The sequence below is a fragment of the Dryobates pubescens genome, chromosome 12 (genome assembly GCF_014839835.1).
Source record: "Dryobates pubescens isolate bDryPub1 chromosome 12, bDryPub1.pri, whole genome shotgun sequence".
Classification (NCBI taxonomy): Eukaryota; Metazoa; Chordata; class Aves; order Piciformes; family Picidae; genus Dryobates; species Dryobates pubescens.
In genome coordinates this window covers 3971937-3994683 of record NC_071623.1, presented here as the reverse complement: position 1 = coordinate 3994683, position 22747 = coordinate 3971937, and the positions used below count along the sequence as shown (strand labels likewise).

Sequence of the window (22747 nt, the reverse complement as noted above, 5' to 3'; positions counted from 1 at the left end):
GCTTCAAATGCTGTGATCTCTGTATGTGCTCTCACCTGCACTGAGCTGAACTGCAAATCTGTGTGAGCTGCTGTGATTCTCTATATTCCTCCTCATCCACCCTTTGTTTTACTTGTCCCAAAGCTGGCATGCAGAGGACAGGGCAGGGCCTGATTTCTCTGGTGCTTTACAACACTGGGGTTCACTTACTCAGGTTGTTAGATGGTGTGCTATACAAAGAGGAACAGTCACAACAGGCTTGCAAATCCACTTAGGGTAAGTGGGTCACAGAAAGGCTTTTATAACATTGATGACTGTTGTGTTGCAGCACATTTAGGTTATGCTTGTTTCTGTTACCTTTCCTTTGAGCTAAATATTTGGAGCAGACAGCCAAACACCCACCCTGACTCCTCATTCATCTCCTGCAAGATAGGAGTGGAAAAAAATGGAATAAAAGTTAGATAGATATAGAGATAGAGATAGAGATAGATAGAGAGATATAGAGATAGATAGAGAGATATAGATATAGATATAGATATAGATATAGATACAGATACAGATATAGATAGTGATAGATATAGATAATATAGATGATATAGATATAGAGACAGATATAGATAGATATATCAAGAAGACTCATGGATTGATATAAGGGTAGTTTGATAGGGAAAGGAAAGCTGTGCATGCAAGCAAAGAAAGTCAGGAGTCCATCCATAACTTTCCATCAGCAGACAGATCTTTAGCTACTTCATGGGAAGCAACACCTCAACATGCACAACAGTTGTTCAGGAAGATGACCATCACCACAAACATCTGCCATTCTTCCTTCTTTCACTGAGCTGAGCACATCAAATGTATGAAATATCCCTTTGTCCAGTTTGGGTCAGCTGTCTCAGCTCTGTCTCATCCCAACCTCTTGCTCATTCCCAGCCTACTTGGTTGGGAGGGGCATGAGGGAGAGGAAGTCTTGAGGGAAAGCAAACACTGCTCAACAGCAGCCAGAAAGTGTCGTGCGTTATCAACACTGTCCTAGCCACAAATGCATAGCACAGCACCAGGAAGGCTGCCATGAAGAAAGTTAACTCCATTCCAGCCAGATCCAGTACAGTCTCAACCCCTTATTCCATACCATTCACATCATGCTTAGACCACACATCATCTGATACTTCTTAGTATCCTGTCCCATTCATACACTGTTTAATTTCTCTTTCCTTTTCATTCTACTTATTTCTTGCTCCTGCCATTCCTTCTTACCAACCCTTACAACTTATATTACCTGCTCCAACTATCTTTATGTTCAATAATCAGGTTTACATATCCTCATAAACCACTATACTTAGTCCTTTGACATATTTGCAGGTATTATCCCTGTCATTCCATGCTCCCCATCCCCAAAATGTCCATAAGGACAGTTGATGACCTTGGCCCTATCTGTCAAGATCACTCAGGACAGGTGAAACAGCACATTGGATTATTGAATGCCAAGGCTGGGCTGGGTCAGCACTGCATTCCCATGGTTCCTTGTGAGGCTCATTCTCTGCTGGTTCAGGTGGTTCCTGCTGTATTCATTCCTATATCAAACAAGTCAAATAACAGATCCTTTTCCCCCCAGGGATAAATCTCCTTGAGGTACAAGCTAGATTACCACATCCTTCTGCACTACTCACCTAGTGCACTTGGGTTCTTGAGCAAAGACAATGCCACAAATGGGCTTTCCTTTTCCCTAGGGACAACAAGCCACACTGCCTTTCCAAGTCACTTTCCTAGATGTACTAACTTCCTACCAGAGTCTGTAGGGGCTTTGTTTGGGCAGAACCTGTCAATCATCTTCTGTTAATCAGCCAAGTGGCTTCTGCTAAATTAATGTCCCACCGCTTCTATTCCCCAGCACCCTGTGTTCTCAGCACAGGCTCTAACAGTCCATTGCACTGGTCAATCTTTCCAGAGCCTTGTGGGCAATACAGTACCTGATGCACCAAGTCTATGCTACCAAGTCTAGGCACTATGCTTCTTAGCCCAGGAGTTTAGGAAGGTATTTTAGAAAAGAATTGCACTGACTTGGTTCTTTCTGGGGCACCATGACACAGAATTTGGCTTTCAAGGCTTAGGATGGCATGTCAAGCAACAGCATGGTCTACGAGGTACGTGTTGTAGGTTAAGGATTAATTGTAAAACCATAGAGACAAAAGTCCCCCAGGGGAGGTCCTCAATCACCAGCCCAGCTTTTCATTGTATCTCTCTCAGTTTCTGTCCTCATCTTAAATTCTTCAAGCTTTTTCATCCCATTTTCTCCCACTGTCCTGTGGAGGAGAGGAGTGAAAGTGGCTTGTTGGGCATCTGGCTGCTGGCAAAGGCTAACCCAGTACAGTCCATTTATTGGTAGCCAACACACCGTGCACAGATTGGAACCCCTAAGCTCCTGATCTGCAGTCAAATGCTTCTGGCCCAGATCAATCCACCACAGTCCAACCCCACCTTTAAGTCACTTCTTACAGCTGGGGAAGGCTCTTGCCCGGAGCAAAGATCAGGGTTGCCTCGAATGACCTCCTTGACTAAGTTTTTCAGCATAATTATCAGTAGAATAAAATCCAAAGCTGCTGAGATATGCATGTGATTAGTGCTTCTGCAGACAAGGACAAGGCAGCCTATCAAGATGTTGAAAATATTCAGTGAAACTTGGTTAAATAAATCATCTTTTAAATCAACCTTTGCCCAATCAAAGTCCAGTCTTACTTATAGGTACAGCCACAGGAGGCACAGCAAAAGAGAATTCCAGTGAAGGCTGCTCCACACAGACACACAGGTAAGAAATTCCTTTTTAACTAAACCTTCTTCCTTTAGAAAACTTCTTTTTGCAACCCAAATAATTTTGCATGCAAAGCTTTCATGGATTGGAAGGAGTAGTATGCAATGCAGTGTAGTCTTTACTCCAATCTTTCCCATAAAAGCCTACTGTTACTTCAGCTTTGTGTACCTCTAGTTTTGCTTGTGAACTTCAGGAGTTAGCACAGATTCCCAGAGTTTGCCAAGAAAAACTGCTTTGAGCTGCAGTTGCAATCAGCACAGTCTGATGTGTTCCTAACAGTGTCCAAATAACAGGACAGTCCATCCCTCTATGGAGTTAGTCCCAGGGCAACTACAGCCTCAAAAAGGCACAAGGCGCCTGACCAAGGGAAACAACTGAATCATGATCTGCAGGCTTCCTATCCCTGCAAGCTAAAATTCCACCCTCTTCTCCAGCTTCAGTGAGATCTGGGTCAACCCCCCCACCACACACATCCATAGTGCTCTACATGCTGCCCAGCTAACCTTGAGAATGCACTTTCAGCTTCAGCAACACATAATCTGGAGCACAGGTAGCCACAGAGGTGGCTCTGCAGTAGGCTGCTCTCATGGAAGAATCTGACTGCCAGATGCTTCTTAAAAAGAGAAGAAGACAAAAAAGCCACTTCCCATATACTTTAGTCCCCCAGGTGAGAAAAGAGAAGAAAAACCATGGGTTGGAAAAGGAGTCTTTACATGCAATCAGATTAATTTTCTTCCTATTTAACAGGCTGTGAACAATGGCAACTTCTGCAACACATCTTTGGCCTTTTGACTCCTGTCAGTAGAGAGGCAGATTCCCCCTCCCCCTTCCCCCTCCCCAGTACAATACAAATGAAGTTTGCTAATTACCTGGATTTCCCAAGTGGAATCTTGTTTGCCTATCATCATGGACCTTTGGCAGGAATTCCTAAGACAGTTATCTTTAGAGTTGTTCCCTGATCACAGCTATTGCTTATTTTCAGTACACAGTGTTCCTGCTGATGACAGGCTGGGGTCAGAGGGGCTGGAGAGTGGCCAGGCAGAAAGGGACCTGGGGGGACTGGTAGGCTGAACATGAGCCAGCAGAGTGCCCAGGTGGCCAAGAGGGCCAATGGCATCCTGGCCTCTATCAAGAACAGTGTGGCCAGCAGGAACAGGGAAGTCTTTCTGCCCCTGTACTCTGCACTGGTTAGGCCACACCTTGAGTCCTGTGTCCAGTTCTGGGTCCCTCAGTTTAGGAAGGAGGTTGACTTGCTGGAACGAGTCCAGAGAAGGGCAACAAAGCTGGGGAGGGGTCTGGAGCACAGCCCTGTGAGCAGAGGCTGAGGGAGCTGGGGTTGCTTAGCCTGGGGAAGAGGAGGCTCAGGGGAGACCTTCTTGCTCTCTCCAACTCCCTGAAGGGAGGTTGTAGCCAGGTGGGGGTTGGTCTCTACTCCCAGGCAGCCAGCACCAGAACAAGAGGACACAGTCTCAGGCTGTGCCAGGGGAGGTTTAGGCTGGATGTTAGGAAGAAATTCTACACAGAGAGAGTGATTGCCCATTGGAATGTGCTGCCCAGGGAGGTGGTGGTGTCACCATCACTGGAGGTGTTTAGGAGGAGACGTGATAGGGTGCTTGGTGCCATGGTTTAGTTGATTAGGTGGGTTGTATAATAGGTTGGACATGATGATCTCAAAGGTCTCTTCCAACCTGGTCTATTCTATTCTATGCTATGCTATGCTATTACTATTCTATTCTATTCCATTCCATTCCATTCCATTCTTCTACTCTACAAAACAGGGCCAACTTAGATTGAGTTGCTCAGCATCCTGTCCAGGCAAGTATCTCCAAGGACAGAGACTCCATAGCCTCTGTAGGCACCTGTTGTAGTAACTGGCAGCTCCCAAGGTGAAAAGCTGTCCGTATGGCTATCTAATAGTTCCTTTGATCCAGTCTGCATCAGTTGCCTCTCATCCTATCACTGTTAACTTCCAAGAAGAGTCTGGCTCTTTGTTCTCTACACAATACAGTTAGGCAGCTGAAGACATCAGTAAGATCTTGGCTTGACTTTCTCTTCCTAAGATTGAACAAACACAGCCTCCTTAACTCTCATGTGCTCCAATACCTAAATCACCTCAATGGGCTAGCCCAAACATGTCAATTACTTGAGAAGCTCAAGCTTTGAGACAGTACTCACATGCCATCTCAAAAGTGCAGAAAGCAATCCCTTCCATAGACCTGCTGGCTGCATACCACCCAGTATACAGCTGACCTTCACCACAAAGGTACACCACTGACTCATGTTCAACTCGGGTGCTCGAGTCCCATAGCCAGCCAGCAGTCAGCTTGTATTGTTGTGCCTGGTGTAGAGATAGGTTTCACCACCACTTTTCTTTGTTGACCTTCATGAGGTACATGTCAGCCCATTTCTGATGCCTGCTGAGGTTCCTCTAAATAGAAATCCTAATCCCCAGCCTACTGACTGCTCCCCCTCAACTTGGTATTGTCTATCAGATTGTTGAGGATGTATTTGTCTCACTGCCCACATCATAAATAAAGATGTTAAACAATATCAACCCCAGGCCCAACTCTAAAGGATGTCACTAACAACATCCAGCCAACAGCTGGATTCTATACCACTGAATCTCCAGTGAAGTCAAGAGGGGATTGGACGTGGCACTTGGTGCCTTGGTCTAGTCATGAGGTCTGTGGAGACAGGTTGGACTCGATGATCCTCAAGGTCTCTTCCAACCTTTGTGATACTGTGATACTGTGATACTGTAATCTGGTGGCCCAGACAATTTTCTGCATCACCTAGCATGCTTATCCAGTACATACCTCACCAAATTGGTTAGACTGACTGCATTAGAGACTGTATCCAAGTCACTGCAAAAGTTAGGGTGCCCTCATACACTGCTCTCCACCTGTCAGAGCCAGCCCACTCATCAGGTATCATAAAAATCAAAACATGCATATTGTCTGATACCAAACACCTTCCTGTCCTTGGCATATGTGCCTTGACACAGATTTTAAGAGGATTTTCTCCAAAAAGCTCCTGTTGTCACAAATTCTTTGAGAAATGATTTGAACCAAACTACTGCAGCTACTTTAGCAGCCTGTCATTTCTAAATCAAATCTCATTTCATGGAATCACAGAATTGTCAGGGGGGGAAAGGACCTTAAGGGTCATCTAGTTCCAACCCCTCTGCCATGGGTAGAGACACCTCACACTAGATCAGGTTGCCCAGAGCCACATCCAGCCTGGCCTTAAAAACCTCCAGGGATGAGGCTTCCACCACCTCCCTGGGAAACCTGTTCCAGTGTCTCACCACCCTCATGGGGAAGAACTTCTTCCTAGTGTCTCATCTTTCCTTTCTCACAGAATATCATGGTTTTGTACTCATCACAGCTCATGTCTTTAAGTCATCTGAGTTTGAGACATAGTCTTAGCCAGGCAGCAAATTCAGGCTTTATGGTCACTTCAGGATTCCTGTGAAAACTGCAAGGTGAGCACAGTGCCTCAACTCTGTTTTGTCCCACAGGGACCAGGCTGTATTAAATTACCTCTCCTGCAAGTGATTACCTGATGGCACATGCACATTGTCAGTGGGCATATGCCTGAGTATTCCACACTTCTGTTGGACCTTGTAATGCCTGCATTCATATCTTGCCCAAGTCTCACATATAATAAATACCTCTGTTAACTCCTCTTGATAACAGAATCAAAGAGTATTTAGCCAGGATTCAAAGGCAGAGGAAATGAGAGAGAATCCCAAGAACTTTGATTATACTTGTAACTTCAGAGGACATAGAAATAAAGCCAGTGCATCACTGTGCAGGAAAACTATGATGCAGTGATGCTGAACCCAACTGGTAAGGGGGGAAAAAGAGCTTTGCAAGAGGATATCCTAGATTAGAATCAGAACAGAACTAATTCTGCTCAGTTATTTCATTTTTCAGCCCAGTCTCTTCTAAGTAACTGCACTTTCTGAAGTTAACAGCATATTTTGGCAGACTGCTCCTAGAAGTGATAAAGCCTAATGTTTAGAGTTACTAGCAGGGACTGGCATGCAGAAAGGCTTTGCTTATACTCACTCCTATAGAAACCAAGGTCACTGCTAAAACTTGCATACAACGTTGGGGGTGCAGTAAGACTTTGCACCTGTGGGGAGAAGTGGACAGAACAAATTGACCAACAAAGGTATTCCATACCATGCTGAATGCATCATATTCAGTATACAGCTGAGGAATCAAAAGGATGAAGCTCTCTGATCATAATCTGTGCGTTCCAGAATCCAGCTCCTGAATCTGGTTCCCATTTGCTTACTGAACCTAGTCCTGGATTTCCCCAGCCCTATCTCTTGAGTCCTGTGTCCAGTTCTGGGCCCCTCAGGTTAGGAAAGATGTTGAGTTGATGGTAGGTGTCCAGAGAAGGGCAACAAAGCTGGGGAGGGGTTTGGAGCACAGCCCTGTGAGGAGAGGCTGAGGGAGCTGGGGTTGCTTAGCCTGGAGAAGAGGAGGCTCAGGGGAGATCTTATTGCTGTCTACAACTCCCTGAAGGGAGGTTGTAGCCAGGTGGGGGTTGGTCTCTTCTCCCAGGCAACCAGCACCAGAACAAGAGGACACAGTCTCAAGCTGCACCAGGGGAGGTTCAGGCTGGATGTCAGGAAGTTGTTCTACACAGAAAGAGTGACTGCCCATTGGAATGTGCTGCCCAGGGAGGTGGTGGAGTCACCATCCCTGGAGGTGTTTAGGAAGAGACTTGATGGGGTGCTTGGTGCCATGGTTTAGTTGCTCAGATAGTGCTGGATGATAGGTTGGACTCAATGATCTCAAAGGTCTTTTCCAACCTGGTTAATTGCATATTCTACATTCTAAAGAATGGCAATTGCATTTGACAGCAGAGACAATGTTCTTCCTAGTTCCACTACAGTCCTTGCTTTCCACCCTCCAATGCAAACCCTACACTTTGAACATTTCAGTGTTTCCTGAAACTTGATTTTGCTCAGCTAAAATAACTAAGAACAGGAAAGCACACTCAGGAGATGACATCCTTTGTTCCTTCATCCTACCTGCTCCACAATCTGTACAGGTGGCTCAGCAAAGTTGTAGGTTCAAAAGGCTGAGAGAGCTGGGACTGTTCAGCTGGGAGAAGTGAAGGTTCAATATCTGAAGGTGCAGAGAATATGGAGCAAGGCTCTTTTCAGTAGCACTCAGTGACAGGACAAGAAACAATAGTCACAAACTGAAAGACAGGAAGCTCAGTCTGAATTTAAGGATACTTTTTTACTATGAGAGTGACTGAGCAGTGGCACTGGTTGCCCAGAGAGATAATGGATCTTGCCTGCTTGGAGATACTCAAAAGCTCTCTGGACCTGTCTCAGCTTCATCCTAGGAAACTGGCTCTAGGTGGCCCTGCTGGGGCTGGGAGGTTGCACTATATGACCACTAGAAAACCCTTCCAACTTTGACCATTCTGCAATTCTGTAAAATCCTATTTTGTCACATGTCTTTCCTATAATGTTCCTCTATTTTTGTGCTGCCATTATTTCTCCTCTGTAAGACTTCATTCTGGTCGTATATGCTCATCTCAGTTTTCACTATCACAGGCAGGTAACTTCTTTATCCAAATTCTCCATCTTGCTTAACTGAGGCTGAGGGAGCTGGGGTTGCTTAGTCTGGAGAAGAGGAGGCTCAGGGGAGACCTTCTTGCTCTCTACAACTACCTGAAAGGAGGATGTAGCCAGGTGGAGGCTGGTCTCTTCTCCCAGGCAACCAGCACCAGAACAAGAGGACACAGTCTCAAGCTGTGCCAGGGGAGGTTTAGGCTGGAGGTTAGGAGGAAGTTCTACATAGAAAGAGAGATTGGGCATTGGAATGTGCTGCCCAGGGAGGTGGTGGAGTCACCATCACTGGAGGTGTTTAAGAGGAGATTGGATGAGGCCCTTGGTGCCATGGTTTAGTTGATTAGATGGTGTTGGGTGATAGGTTGGACTTGATGATCTCGAAGATTTCCAACCTGGTTAATTCCATTCCATTCCTATTCTATTCTATTCTATTCCATTCCTATTCTATTCTATTCTATTCTATTCTATTCTATTCTATTCTATTCTATTCTATTCCATTCCATTCCATTCCATTCCATTCCATTCCATTCCATTCCATTCCATTCCATTCCATTCCATTCTACCCTATCCTATCCTATCCAAGACAGGGAGACAAGGAAAGCAAGGAGAGAGAGGGAGAAGGGATTGGTTTCTTTTGCCTAGCCAGGCTAATTTGCTTCAACTCTGCCTAGTTGACTTTCTTGGGAACTATAACCCCAGAGGATTCTGAACCAAACTGTCACGTGTATTTCAAGATAACATATCTTGGTAAGCTTACTGACATGTATCTTTTCCATCCTCCCTGGTAGAGATGTCTTCTGTTCTCCAGCCCCGAGAATGTACGGTGACCAAAAAGCCCCAAAAGAGCTACGGGTTCTACCTGCGCATTGAGGAAGACACTGCAGGGCATCTCATCCGGAATGTGGAGAAGAACAGCCCAGCTGAAAAGGCTGGCTTGAAGAATGGAGACAGAATCCTCAGGGTTAATGGTGTCTTTGTACACAAGGAGGAACATGCACAGGTACATCTCTGTTTTGTCTGGTATCCACACTATTCCCCAGGTACCGAGCCCCACTGCGAGTGTGAGAAGCCTTCTCTTCCAGTTTTTATGGCATCCTCAGCTAGGAAATCCTCCAAGTATCTCCCTGTATCATTCATTACCCACCATGTGCATGAAGTGTCTTTGAGAAGTCTCTATAGTGCATAACCAGAGGGATAAGGCAACAAAACAGCTCCTGGGTTGACTGCTCCTTTTAGGCCAATCGCTCTAGCACCTGCTTGGCATTTCACTTTTTGTCCACTACAGGTGGTGGAGTTGGTCAAAAACAGTGGGAATTCTGTTGTACTCCTTGTTCTGGACGATGCATCCTATCAAAAGGCAGAGAAGGAAGGAGTGAACTTGGAAGAACTGGGTCAAAAGGCATCAACAAGAAAGCAGCAGGACCCGCAGGCCCCACCACCCATGGCCAATGGAGCAATCACTGCAGTTCCACAACCCCGGCTCTGCTACCTAGTGAAGGAGGAGAAAGGCTATGGCTTCTCCCTGAAAACCACAGAAGGTGAGAGCCTGGGGAGAAGAGATGGTACATATGACAGCAAGGACAGAGTTAACAGGTGGAGGCCAATGGGGACACACAAGCTGCTCTTCCTAATGTAAAATGAGAAACAGCAAGATGAGTTGAGACCTACCTCAAGTCAATTCTCTACAGCAGATGCAATGAACAGTTTTCTGGGGATCACGTTTCCTACAGAGTGGAACAAAGATGGGGAAAGAAAAGGGGGGGGGGGGGGGGACTGATAGAATAAGCTATTTTCTGCTTGTTATTTAAGCCCAGTTAAACAACTGCAGAAAGCTGCAGTTTTCCCACTGCAAACCCAAACTTGCAGTCAAATACCAAACATGCACTCAAGATGCTACAGTGTCCTGTTCCATTCCCCAAAATCATCCCAGGAATCAGGACACCAGGTTCTAGACAGCTGTAAGAAACACTTCCTGTGCTTTGCACGCTATTTCATTTAGAAAGCAAAGGATGCTGAAGCTCTTCTACATAGGCCTTCCTTCCATGGTCAGTCAACAGGGAAGCCTTCTGGGAAGCACCACCTCTAAAGAGAGCATTTTGGAATGCAGTATAACTGCAAGGCCAAACGTAGAAGCCTTCCAGACACAGGAAATCATTAATTTGTATACAACAATAAAAGCAGCTCCTCACTTAAATTGGAGGGAGGGGATGGGGTGGCAATCAAATCCCTTCCAGCTGTTTTAATCGACCCCTCTGACACTTTTGTTAGGGAAATAAAAGACTGTTTCAAGTGCAGATAGCAAACAAATGCTACAGGACAGACAAAGAGCTAGAGGTGTGTCTGTGCGGAAGGCTTGTGGTACCACTGTAGACTGCATGTAAGCAGAGACCAGAAGAACCTATGGACACCAGTGCTAAGTTTCCTTAACCCAGGCATATTTCTGTAACTTACCCTGTGTAATGAGTTTCCATTTATTTTAGGACAGAAGGGGTTGTTCATAGTAGAGCTTTCACCACAAGGAGCAGCTGCAAAGGCTGGTGTCCAAAACAACGATCGCCTGATTGAAATTAATGGAAGCAACGTGGAAAATGACACACATGAGGAAGTGGTGGAAAAGGTACTTGTTTGTATACTGACTCCTCTTCTGTTCTGGCCCACTTTCACAGCAATCTATCTGAGCTACTGAGAAGGCAGGCCTGGTTGATTTGAATGCTTCACAGTTAAAACTTGGAAGCTACTGCTTTGTGTATCATCAACACGGCAGAGCACCCCTCTGCCCCGGCTCCCTTCTCAAGCAGCCTCTTGAAGTGACTCTGAATGAATGCTGCCATCGAGGCAGGCCACAGAATTCTAAGTAACACAAGTATAGTGCTGCCAGAAATGCTATTAAATGAATCATGATCTGTTCCTAGAAGTCCTGGCAATGGTAAGAGGCTGGTTTGCAGGGCAGGAAGAGGGGAAACTCTCTGATGATACAGTTAGCATCAAACAGGGGGAAATTCAGTATTTTAGACAGTACTTCCTTTTTCCCATTAAAAAGCCCCAAACCAATGAAAATTACAGGACAAGTAATTTCACTGCCTGGCCTTGGCTGCAAGAACATTGCCAGGGACACTTCCAGATTTCCACTATTGGCACTGCTACAGTGCAGCTGGAGCAGAAGAGATTTCAGAGAGCCGTGAGACAAGCAGTACATGTCCTGGCATTCCAGCACCATGATGAAACCTGCCTTTTGCTGAGCTCCTATAACAGCAGCAGTGGAATAATATTGGTTAAGATGAGAAAAAATGGAACCCATTAGAAGACTAGGAAGGAGTAAGGGAAGGATGGACTTGAGGATGTTGAACTGCCAAACGGAGCAGCCAAATGGAGAGGGACCTCGGGGTGCTGATTGACAGCTGCCTAAACATGAGCCAGCAGTGTGCCCAGGTGGCCAAGAAGGCCAATGGCATCCTGGCCTGCATTAGGAATAGTGTGGCCAGCAGGAGCAGGGAGGTCATTGTGCCCTGTGCTCAGCACTAGTTAGGCCACACCTTGAGTCCTGTGTCCAGTTCTGGGCCCCTCAGTTTAAGAAGGACATTGAGACACTTGAACGTCTCCAGAGAAGGGCAACGAGGCTGGGGAGAGGCCTTGAGCACAGCCCTGTGAGGAGAGGCTGAGGGAGCTGGGGTTGCTTAGCCTGGAGAAGAGGAGACTCAGGGGTGACCTCATTGCTCTCTACAACTCCCTGAAAGGTGGCTGTAGCCAGGAAGGGGTTGGCCTCTTCTCCCAGGAAACCAGCACCAGAACAAGGGGACACAGTCTCAAGCTGCGCCAGGGGAGGTTTAGACTCGAGGTGAGGAGAAAGTTCTTCCCAGAGAGAGTCGTTCGTCATTGGGATGTGCTGCCCAGGGAGGTGGTGGAGTCCCCATCCCTGGAGGTGTTCAAGAGGAGATTGGAGGTGGCACTTGGTGCCATGGTTTATTCATGAGGTCTGTGGAGACAGGTTGGACTCAATGATCCTCGAGGTCTCTTCCAACCTTAGTTATACTGTGATACTGTGATACTGAACAGAAAAACACAACACCCCAAAACCTTAGAGTCAGTTGGAAGAGGACCAAAGAGTGACAGAAATGTTACTAGCCACTGTAATCTAAAATGCTGGTGGAGATGGCATGGTATGTAGGCTTCCACAACTAGATAAACCAAGGCTAGATCTACCAAGGCTCACTGGATTCTACTGGCACTGTGTGCCACCCTCATGGCACACTACAGCTAAGCACCTAGGTGTCAGGAACACAGTATAAAAATACAGACCACTTCTTCATGTATACACTGGAACTTACACACCCAAGATTCTGTCATCATCCAAATTTCTCACTGGAAGAAAAAAACCCAAACCAACAACTTTATACTTTATGAGTCATTCATCAATCACACCCACACACCACTGCTGACTCACAGAATTGAATGAGATGGAAAAAGGATCTTTAAGGTCGTCAAATATCACTACGCATCAGCACACCAGTGTAACAGGTTACCAAAGAATCTACAATTCCTACATAGAATCATAGAATCAGTAAGGTTGGAAAAGTCCTCAGAGATCATCAAGTTCAATCTATCACCCCACACCTCATGACTAACTAAACCATGGCTTCAAACGCCACATCCAATCCCCTCTTGAACACCTCCAGGGATGGGGACTCCACCACCTCCCTGGGCAGCACATTCCAACGGCAAATTACTCTTTCTGGGAAGAACTTTCTCCTCACTTCCAGCCTAAAGCTCCCCTGGCACAGCTTGAGACTGTGTCCTCTTGTTCTGGTGCTGATTGCCTAGGAGAAGAGACCAATCCCCACGTGGCTACAACCTCCCTTCAGGGAGTTGTAGACAGCAAGAAGGTATCCCCTGAGCCTCCTCTGCTCCAGGCTAAGCAACCTCAGCTCCCTCAGCCTCTCCTCATAGGGCTGTGCTCCAAAACTCTCCCCAGCCTTGTTGCCCTACTCTGGACACATTCAAGAGTCTAAATAGCGTGGCCAGCAGGAGCAGGGAGGTCATTGTGCCCTGTACTCTGCATTGGTTAGGCCACACCTTGAGTACTGTGTCCAGTTCTGGGCCCCTCAGTTTAAGAAGGACATTGAAACACTTGAACATGTCCAGAGAAGGGCAACAAGGCTGGGGAGAGGCCTTGAGCACAGCCCTGTGAGGAGAGGCTGAGGGAGCTGGGATTGCTTAGCCTGGAGAAGAGGAGGCTCAGGGGTGACCTCATTGCCCTCTACAACTACCTGAAAGGTGGTTGTAGACAGGAAGGGATTGGTCTCTTCTCCCAGGCAACCAGCACCAGAACAAGGGGACACAGTCTCAAGCTGTGCCAGGGGAGGTTTAGACTCGAAGTGAGGAGAAAGTTCTTCACCGAGCGAGTCGTTCGTCATTGGAATGTGCTGCCCAGGGAGGTGGTGGAGTCACCGTCCCTGGAGGTGTTCAAGGGGAGATTGGATGTGGCACTTGGTGCCATGGTCTAGTCATGAGGTCTGTTGGGACAGGTTGGACTTGATGATCCTTGGGGTCTCTTCCAACCTTAGTTATACTGTGAGACTGTGATATCCTTCTTAAACTGAGTAGCCCAGAACTGGACACAGTCATCAGGTATCACTATGCACACCAGTGTAACAGGTTACCAAGGTATCTGCAATTCCTACATGTTGTTGAAGGGGGGACATCTGAGACTGTGTCTGTGCTGTCGCTGTACGTGTGCCGTCATCTGAGGCTGCCTATGTGCTGTCACAGGTAAAGAAGTCAGAAAATCGGGTTATGTTTCTCCTTTCCAATGAAGAAACAGACCGCTACTACCACAGCCAGAAGATGGCACTGCGCAAAGAGAGCGCCAGCCTGAAGCTGCTTCCCCTCAAACCGCGACTTATTGACATCCAGAAAGGAAAGGATGGTTATGGCTTTTATCTGCAGATGGACAACAACACTGGCGGTAAGCACCCAGCTAACGCAGGCCGTGGCGTTCGCTGAACAGACTAGACTAGACTAGAAGTAGACTAGACTAAGAGTAGAATAGAAGTATCACAGTATCACAGTAACTAAGGTTGGAAGAGACCCCAAGGATCATCAAGTCCAACCTGTCTCCACAGACCTCACAACTAGACCATGGCACCAAGTGCCACGTCCGATCTCCCCTTGAACACCTCCAGGGACGGTGACTCCACCACCTCCCTGGGCAGCACATCCCAATGACGAACGACTCGCTCAGTGAAGAACTTTCTCCTCACCTCAAGTCTAAACCTCCCCTGGCACAGCTTGAGACTGTGTCCCCTTGTTCTGGTGCTGGTTGCCTGGGAGAAGAGACCAACCCCCTCCTGTCTACAACCACCTTTCAGGTAGTTGTAGAGGGCAATGAGGTCACCCCTGAGCCTTCTCTTCTCCAGGCTAAACAATCCCAGCTCCCTCAGCCTCTCCTCATAGGGCTTGTGCTCAAGGCCTCTCACCAGCCTTGTTGTAGAGTAGAATAGAATAGAATAGAATAGAATAGAATATTAATAGAATAGGAGTAGACTAGACTAGACTAGAAAGGGAGTAAAGTAGAGTAGAATAGAATAGGAATAGAATAGAATAGGAATAAATAGGAATAGAATAGAATAGAATAGAATAGAATAGAATAGAATAGAATAGAATAGAATAGAATAGAATAGAATAGGAGTAGACTAGACTAGACTAGAAAGAATAGGAGTAGAGTAGAGTAGAGTGGAGTAGAGTAGAGTAGAATAGGCACACTGCTGGCTCATGTTCAGCCTACTATCAACCAGTCCCCCCTAGGTCCCTTTTTACCTGGCTGCTCTCCAGCCCCTCTGTCCCCAGCCTGTAGCACTGCATGGGGTTGTTTTGGCCAATGCGTAGAACCCGGCACCTAGATGTATTAAATCCCATGCCCTTGGACTTTGCCCATCTGTCCAGCCTGGCAAGATCCCTCTCCCTCTTCCCAAGCAGGGTTGGCAGATCCTGATCTCTTCAGCTTCTTATTGGTCATCTAGAAGTTCTCTACAGATGAGTTACAAGCAGGGCTACATCAAGGAAATGGTCTCGACCTGAAGTGCAGCTCTGACACGTAGCCTTTGCCATGCATGGCTTTGAACTTACAAAGCACGTGCCTTCACATCAATTTTTTTCCCCCCCTTCTTATCTTAGCTCATGTAATCAAGGATGTTGATGCTGGGAGCCCAGCAGCCCAGGCGGGTCTCAAGGACAATGACATCTTAGTAGCTGTCAACGGTGAGGAAGTAGACGGGCTGAATCATGGAAGTGTAGTGGGGAAAATCAAGCAGTCCGAGGTAAAAGTCACACTGCTGGTGGTGGATCAGGAGACTGACGCCATGTATAAACTGGTAAGAAAATTCAAACTACTGCTCTGCTGCTAAGACTTGATAACTTCCCATGGAGCCATATGCAGTGACGTCAGAAACAGCCAGTCAGCTGACAGGCACTTCTTCCATCTGCAGGAAATGTCTAAGAGGCAACCACACTTCAGCAGCTCTCACACAGAATCACAGACTCACCAAGGTTGGAAGAGACCTCAAAGATCATCAAGTCCAACCTGTCACCACAGACCTCATGAATAAACCATGGCACCAAGTGCCACCTCCAACCCCCTCTTGAACACCTCCAGGGATGGGGACTCCACCACCTCCCTGGGCAGCACATTCCAATGGCCAACAACTCTCTCTGGGAAGAACTTTCTCCTCACCTCGAGCCTAAACTTCCCCTGGCACAGCTTGAGACTGTGTCCCCTTGTTCTGGTGCTGGTTGCCTGGGAGAAGAGACCAACCCCTTCCTGGCTACAACCACCTTTCAGGTAGTTGTAGAGAGCAATGAGGTCTCCCCTGAGCCTCCTCTGCTCCAGGCTAAGCAACCCCAGCTCCCTCAGCCTCTCCTCACAGGGCTGTGCTCAAGGCCTCTCCCCAGCCTTGTTGCCCTTCTCTGGACACATTCAAGCGTCTCGATGTCCTTCCTAAACTGAGGGGCCCAGAACTGGACACAGGACTCAAGGTGTGGCCTAAGCAGTGCTGAGTATAGGGGCACAATAACATCCCTGCTCCTGCTGGTCACACTATTCTTGATGCAGGCCAGGATGCCATTGGCCTTCTTGGCCACCTGGGCACACTGCTGGCTCATGTTCAGCAGTGTCAATCAATACCCCCAGCAGTGTCAATCAATACCACCACCCCCCTTTCTGTTTGGCAGCTCTCCAGCCACTCTGACCCCAGCCTGTATCTCTGCATGGGGTTATTGTGGCCAAAGTGTATTTTTGGCCTCTGAGATTTGTATAGGCACTACTGGGATAATTCTAAATTTAAACACACCACAAGAGAAGTTAGAAATCCAAGACAGCAAATTCAGAGCTACACAGCTGTATAACCATGTATTAACAAAACAAGTAACAAAATCCCCTTTTCCCACAGATCAACACTGTAGTTTTCCACTCAGCTAGAAATTTATAGCAAAGAGTTCTTCATTGCAGCTCAAGGCCAAGTCATTAAGGTTTCAATGCTGTTAGAATAGAATCAACCAGGTTGGAAAAGACCTTCAAGATCATCAAGTCCAACACTATCTAGTCAACTAAACCATGGTGCCAAGCCCCCCATCCAAGTCTCTTCCTAAACACCTCCAGGGATGGTGACTCCACCACCTCCCTGGGCAGCACATCCCAATGGCCAATCTCTCTTTCTATGAAGAGCTTCTTCCTAACATCCAGCCTGAACCTCCCCTGGCACAGCTTGAGACTGTGTCCTCTTGTTCTGGTGCTGGTTGCCTGGCAGAAGAGACCAACCCCCACCTGGCTACAACCTCCCTTCAGGGAGTTGCAGAGAGCAAGAAGGTCTCCCCTGAGCCTCCTCTTCTCCAGGCTAAGCAACCCCAGCTCCCTCAGCCTCTCCTCCCAGGGCTGTGCTCCAGACCCCTCCCCAGCTTCGTTGCCCTTCTCTGGACACCTTCCAGCAGCTCAACATCTTTCCTAAACTGAAGAGCCCAGAACTGGACACAGGACTCAAGGTGTGGCCTAACCAGTGCTGAGCACAGGGGCAGAATGACCTCCCTGCTCCTGCTGGCCACACTGTTCCTGATGCAGGCCAGGATGCCATTGGCCTTCTTGGCCACCTGGGCACACTGCTGGCTCATGTTCAGCCTACTATCAACCAGTACCCCCAGGTCCCTTTCTGCCTGGCTGCTCTCCAGCCCCTCTGTCCCCAGCCTGGAGCACTGCATGGGGTTGTTGTGGCCAATGTGTAGAACCTGGCACTTAGATTGAGCATGAAAGCCTAATACAGATTTCACAGGTGAACGTTTATGTTAACCAAGTTTTCTGTCACTTTTCAGGCTCAAATTTCCCCTTTCTTATACTACTACCAAACAGAACATCCAACTCCAGCTCAAACAGAGGAAAGAGTGGAGTTGCACAGTGAGCAGAAAGTGAACCACAAGCCAAGAATCTGCAAGATGGTGAAAGGGCCCAATGGATTTGGCTTCAATTTAAACATGATCAAGAACAAGCCTGGACTGTTCATCAGTGAGGTACTAATGTAGACTGATGAACCAGAAAAAGCTCAAGTAGCCCTACTGGATTGCCTCCTCCCTTCCATATTGCAAATGCATGCAAGAGAGGCCACAAAAGGAAAGTCTCTTTTTCAGTGTTCTCAGCTGAGCTGTTGAAGTCAGATTGACATTGTAGTACCAAGATAAAATAAACATCAAAGAACATTCCTCATTCTGCTAAGACAGCTAAAGGGAAGAGGAATCTAGCTTTTGCATAATTTTTACTGTTATCTATGAGGCTAGCATGTTAAAGTTCATATTTTAAATCAAATGTTTTGACTGTAGAATATCCTAAATGAGAGAGATGCCTTTGCCTCACTCTCCCACCCCCCACCTCTCCCACCCCCCTCTCTTTTCTTAATTCCACAGCTGGCAAAAGCCAAACCTCTGCTGTCTCTTTATGTCTACAGCTTTAGCTTTCTTATGAGGAACCCATCACTAAGGAATCTGTGAAATGTACTGAAGTTAACTTTAGAGTTACTGGACAGGAGCCTGCAAACAACATTTTTTCCCCCCACCAAGCCACATTCCCGTAATGAAAGTCAAGATGCATCTTAAGCCTCAAAATGATGGGTTCCAGATTTATTGTCTGGGCCTGCTGCCTCTGCCAACTCATTTCTGCCCCCACAAATCTCCCCTTCCCCTGTGATTACCCTGCTGTCTTGTAAGGAAAGCAGTAACCCAACAGTCTAGCTAAGCACTGGCTGTTGATGCATCTTTCCCAAGTTTTCTACCAGTATCACAGTTTGAACTTGCCTTTGCAGGTACAAACCCACGGGCCAGCTGACGCAGCAGGTGTAGCAAACAATGACTTCTTGGTGGAAGTGAACGGGGAGAATGTGATCAATGAATCCTATGACAAAGTGGTGGCAAGGATCCAAGGTACTGGTGACAGGCTCACACTACTGGTGTGCAGCAAAGAGGCTTACACGTACTTCCAAAGCCAGAACATTCCCATCACAGCCTCTATGGCAGATCCAGTCCCTGACGACCCTGAATCTCCTGCTTATACAGAAAACCATCTGCCAGACACAGAGAGAAAGTCACCTGAACCCAGGAAAAGGGTGAGTAATACTGCATTGAGTAGATGAGGAGGGATCACCTAGGGGACAGGAAAAGAAAGCTTCTCTTGTACTCTTTGAGCTAGGATTTTCAACCTGAGCCTGGACTTTTGCAAGTCAGTCTAAAAGGGAAGCTGTGGTCTGATTATCATAATCCCTTCTTCCTTTCCCCACGAGGATCTTTAACACAAAATTACATCACAAAAAGGATGCACATACATGAGATCTTATGGAACAAGATCAGGCAAGCACAGTAATCCTCAGTGAAGGTGGGGAAAAGGCAATACAGGGGTTAAAAAAAAAGTGCTTAAATACACCACAAAGCATAAACCACTTGGGGGAAATATGGTGAAATAGTTAAAAAAACCAGATTATTTTGTAGAGGAAGAGCAACTCAGAGGCTACTATTACACTTTCCAGGAAATGTGCTGATTTGGAATTGTTTTACTTCCTGCCATGCCATTAGAAAGAATCTGAAGCATGAGAGAAGTCAGAAAAGCAGGGAAGTACTGCTTCTGGAAACAGCACTTTTGAGCCCTCTGTGTGGCTAGCCTTGAATAGTGAAATGCTTCCCTTCTGATCATGTAAAAAGGAGAGACGATGAAGAATGAGACCAATACTGTCTCTCTCCTATTCATTAGCCTTGTCTGCAAAGCACAGAATCACAGAATGTATCTGGTTGGAAGAGATCTCAAAGATCATCCAGTCCAACCTTTGACCCAGCACTGAAGGGTCAACACCGAATCGTGTCCCTGTGTGCCACATCCGCACGTTGCTTGAACACCTGCAGGGACGGCGACTCCACCACTGCCCTGGGCAGCACATTCCAATGTCTGAGAACCCTTTCGGAGAAGAAACATTTCCTAACATCCAGCCCAAACCTCCCTAGGTTCAGTTTGTAACTATTTCTTCTAGTCCTGTTCCCTCAGCCTCCTCTTCTCCAGACTGAACAACCCCAGTGCTCTCAGACATTCCTCATAGGTCATATGCCCCAGGCCCTTCAGGAGCCTCACTGCCCTTCTTTGGACACACTCCAGCACCTCAATGTCCCTCCTATAGTGAGGGGCCCAGAACTGAACACAATACTCCAGGTGTGGCCTCACCAGAGCTGAGTACAGGGAGTGATCACTTCTCTGTTCCTGCTGGCCACTGTATTTCTAATACAAGCCAGGATGTTATTGGCCTTTTTGGCCACCTGGGCACACTGCTGACTCACATTCAGTCAACTATCAACCAATACCCCCTAGCTCCCTCTCTAAGGTGCAGCTTTCCAACCACACATCCCCAGGTTTGTGGCTTTCCACAGGGTTATTGTGACCCAAGTGCACTTGAAACTATTGCACTTCATATAATTAGCCTTGGAGCTGTCCAGAAAAGGGTAACAAAGCTGGGGAGGGGTTTGGAGCACAGCCCTGTGAGGAGAGGCTGAGGGAGCTGGGGTTGCTTAGCCTGGAGAAGAGGAGGCTCAGGGGAGACCTTCTTGCTCTCTCCAACTCCCTGAAGGGAGGTTGCAGCCAGGTGGGGGGCAGTCTCTTCTGCCAGGCAACCAGTACCAGAACAAGAGGACATAGTCTCAAGCTGTGCCAGGGGAGGTTTAGGCTGGATGTTAGGAAGAAATTCTTCCCAGCAAGAGAGATTGGCCATGGGAATGTGCTGCCCAGGGAGGTGGTAGAGTCACCTTCACTGGAAGTGTTTCTTAGAGACTGGATGAGGCCCTTGGTGCCATGGTTTAGTTGATTAGATGGTGTTGGGTGATAGGTTGGACTTGATGATCTCAAAGGTCTTTTCCAAGCTGGTTAATTCTGTATTCTGTAACTTGTCCAGACTCCACTGCAGACCTTCCCTACTCTATAGCAGCTCAACAGAGCCACACAGCTTAGTGTCACCTCCAGACTTAACTGAGGGTAAGCTGCAAGGGCCAGCTGCAAGTTTTTCCCAGTGTTTCTTAGTCACCAAGCTGCACTTTGCAGATCTGCAGTGAGCACCACTGGTGTGCACATTCAGCAGATATGGGAATTAAACAATAGAAAGCCACCACTGAACAGATTTCCCTCTACATTTACTTAACTAAAAAGCACTTTGTCAATAAAAATAGATCACATTTGCTGGCTGCCAGCCCAACAAGTGCATGCTCAGCGCTGATGAACGTGGGAGTCCTGTGCAGCGCTGCAGGCTATCCTGTTTACCCACTAAAAATAATCAGGATGTATTTGTTACTCTTCTGCAGGCAAGCTCATCCTCCTCTTCAAGATCAGCTGCCTCTACCAGAGCAGACAGTGACAACGACGACACAAGGCTGTGAGGAGACAAACTGTGCCAAGAACAAAAAAAGAAACCTTACAAATCCTCATTCTTCAATCACTCTTTGCTACTACACCTCCCAGAACTTGGCTATTGCTAGTAGTGTCACTGAATCACAGAATCACCAAGGTTGGAAGAGACCTCAAAGATCAGCAAGTCCAACCTGTCACCACAGACCCCATGACCAAACCATGGCACCAAGTGCCACGTCCAATCCCCTCTTGAACACCCCCAGGGATGGGGACTCCACCACCTCCCTGGGCAGCACATTCCAGTGGTGAATGACTCTCTCACTGAAGAACTTTCTCCTCACCTCAAGCCTAAACTTCCCCTGGCACAGCTTGAGACTGTGTCCTCTTGTTCTGGTGCTGGTTGCTTGAGAGAAGAAACCAACCCCCTCCTGGCTACAACCACCCTTCAGATAGTTGTAGAGGGCAATGAGGTCTCCCCGAGCCTCCTCTTCTCCAGGCTAAACAATGCCAACTCTCTCAGCCTCTCCTCACAGGGCACCAAGGGCCTCATCCAGGCTCTTCCTAAACACCTCCAGTGATGGTGACTCTACCACCTCCCTGGGCAGCACATTGCAATGGCCAATCTCTCTTGCTGGGAAGAACCTCTTCCTAACACCCAGCCTGAACCTCCCCTGGCACAGCTTGAGACTGTGTCCTCTTGTTCTGGTGCTGCTTGCTTGAGAGAAGAGACCAACCCCCACCTGGCTACAACCTCCCTTCAGGGAGTTGTAGAGAGCAATGAGGTCTCCCCTGAGCCTCCTCTTCATACATGTAAAGGACTGCAACCTCTTGCTGCAATGTAGCTGCCTGAAATAAACACTTCAGCCTAACCTGCATTCATTTAACACACTGCAATTGTGCTTCCTTGGCTTTCTGCCTTGTAAAGTTAGTCACCTCTGTAAAGGCTTAAATAACTACATGCACATAATTAAGTATACTGCAGCAGCAGGCAGAAACAGTTTATAGATTTTTAAGCATCTTAGCCTTTTAAGGATAAGCTCTTAATAAAGAGCAACTGATTTCTCCCCACCTCCCAGGAGAGGCAGTACTCTCTCTAAACCAAGTCCATCAGCTCAGTCTCTGTGGCACCTCCTCTATGCTACACTTAACAGTAGTACAATAGCTGTAAAATGGCATATGCCACTGTACTCTGTGCTCCTTACTTCTGCTAACCTTGCAGGAACTTCTTTCAAACATTAACTTCTTAATTTGTAACTCCAGACATTTAAGCACTATTATCTCTCCTCTGCATGCAGCTGTGGATCACTGACTCATTCAGGTTTGTCTAACTCCCAAGCCAACACCATATTGTCATGAATGTGACACAAATGGCTCTGTAACACTGCTGCTGTATACTTTGCCTCCTTGCTGCACACTGAAGATGACACAGAAATACATTAAACAATGTGTGACT

At 47.1% G+C, this 22747-nt stretch overlaps 1 protein-coding gene across 1 annotated transcript; it reads left to right on the top strand.

Moving 5' to 3' along the window:
- Positions 1–9180: 9180 nt before the first annotated feature.
- On the top strand, positions 9181–21426 carry PDZK1 (PDZ domain containing 1). Its single transcript, XM_054165929.1, has 8 exons — positions 9181–9390; positions 9676–9928; positions 10871–11007; positions 14157–14352; positions 15561–15757; positions 17745–17939; positions 18725–19024; positions 21249–21426. Exons 1-8 carry the CDS (start codon positions 9181–9183, stop codon positions 21321–21323), a joined length of 1563 nt encoding a protein of 520 aa, XP_054021904.1. The 3' UTR covers positions 21324–21426.
- Positions 21427–22747: the final 1321 nt, after the last annotated feature.

What these genes read in the sequence shown, in the direction of transcription:
- PDZK1 (XM_054165929.1), top strand. Translation starts at nt 9,181, where the DNA reads ATGTCTTCTGTTCTCCAGCCCCGAGAATGTACGGTGACCAAAAAGCCC. An exon ending in ATGAGGAAGTGGTGGAAAAG is followed by an intron (nt 11,008 to 14,156) that starts GTACTTGTTTGT and finishes GTGCTGTCACAG; the next exon opens with GTAAAGAAGTCAGAAAATCG. An exon ending in CACCTGAACCCAGGAAAAGG is followed by an intron (nt 19,025 to 21,248) that starts GTGAGTAATACT and finishes ACTCTTCTGCAG; the next exon opens with GCAAGCTCATCCTCCTCTTC.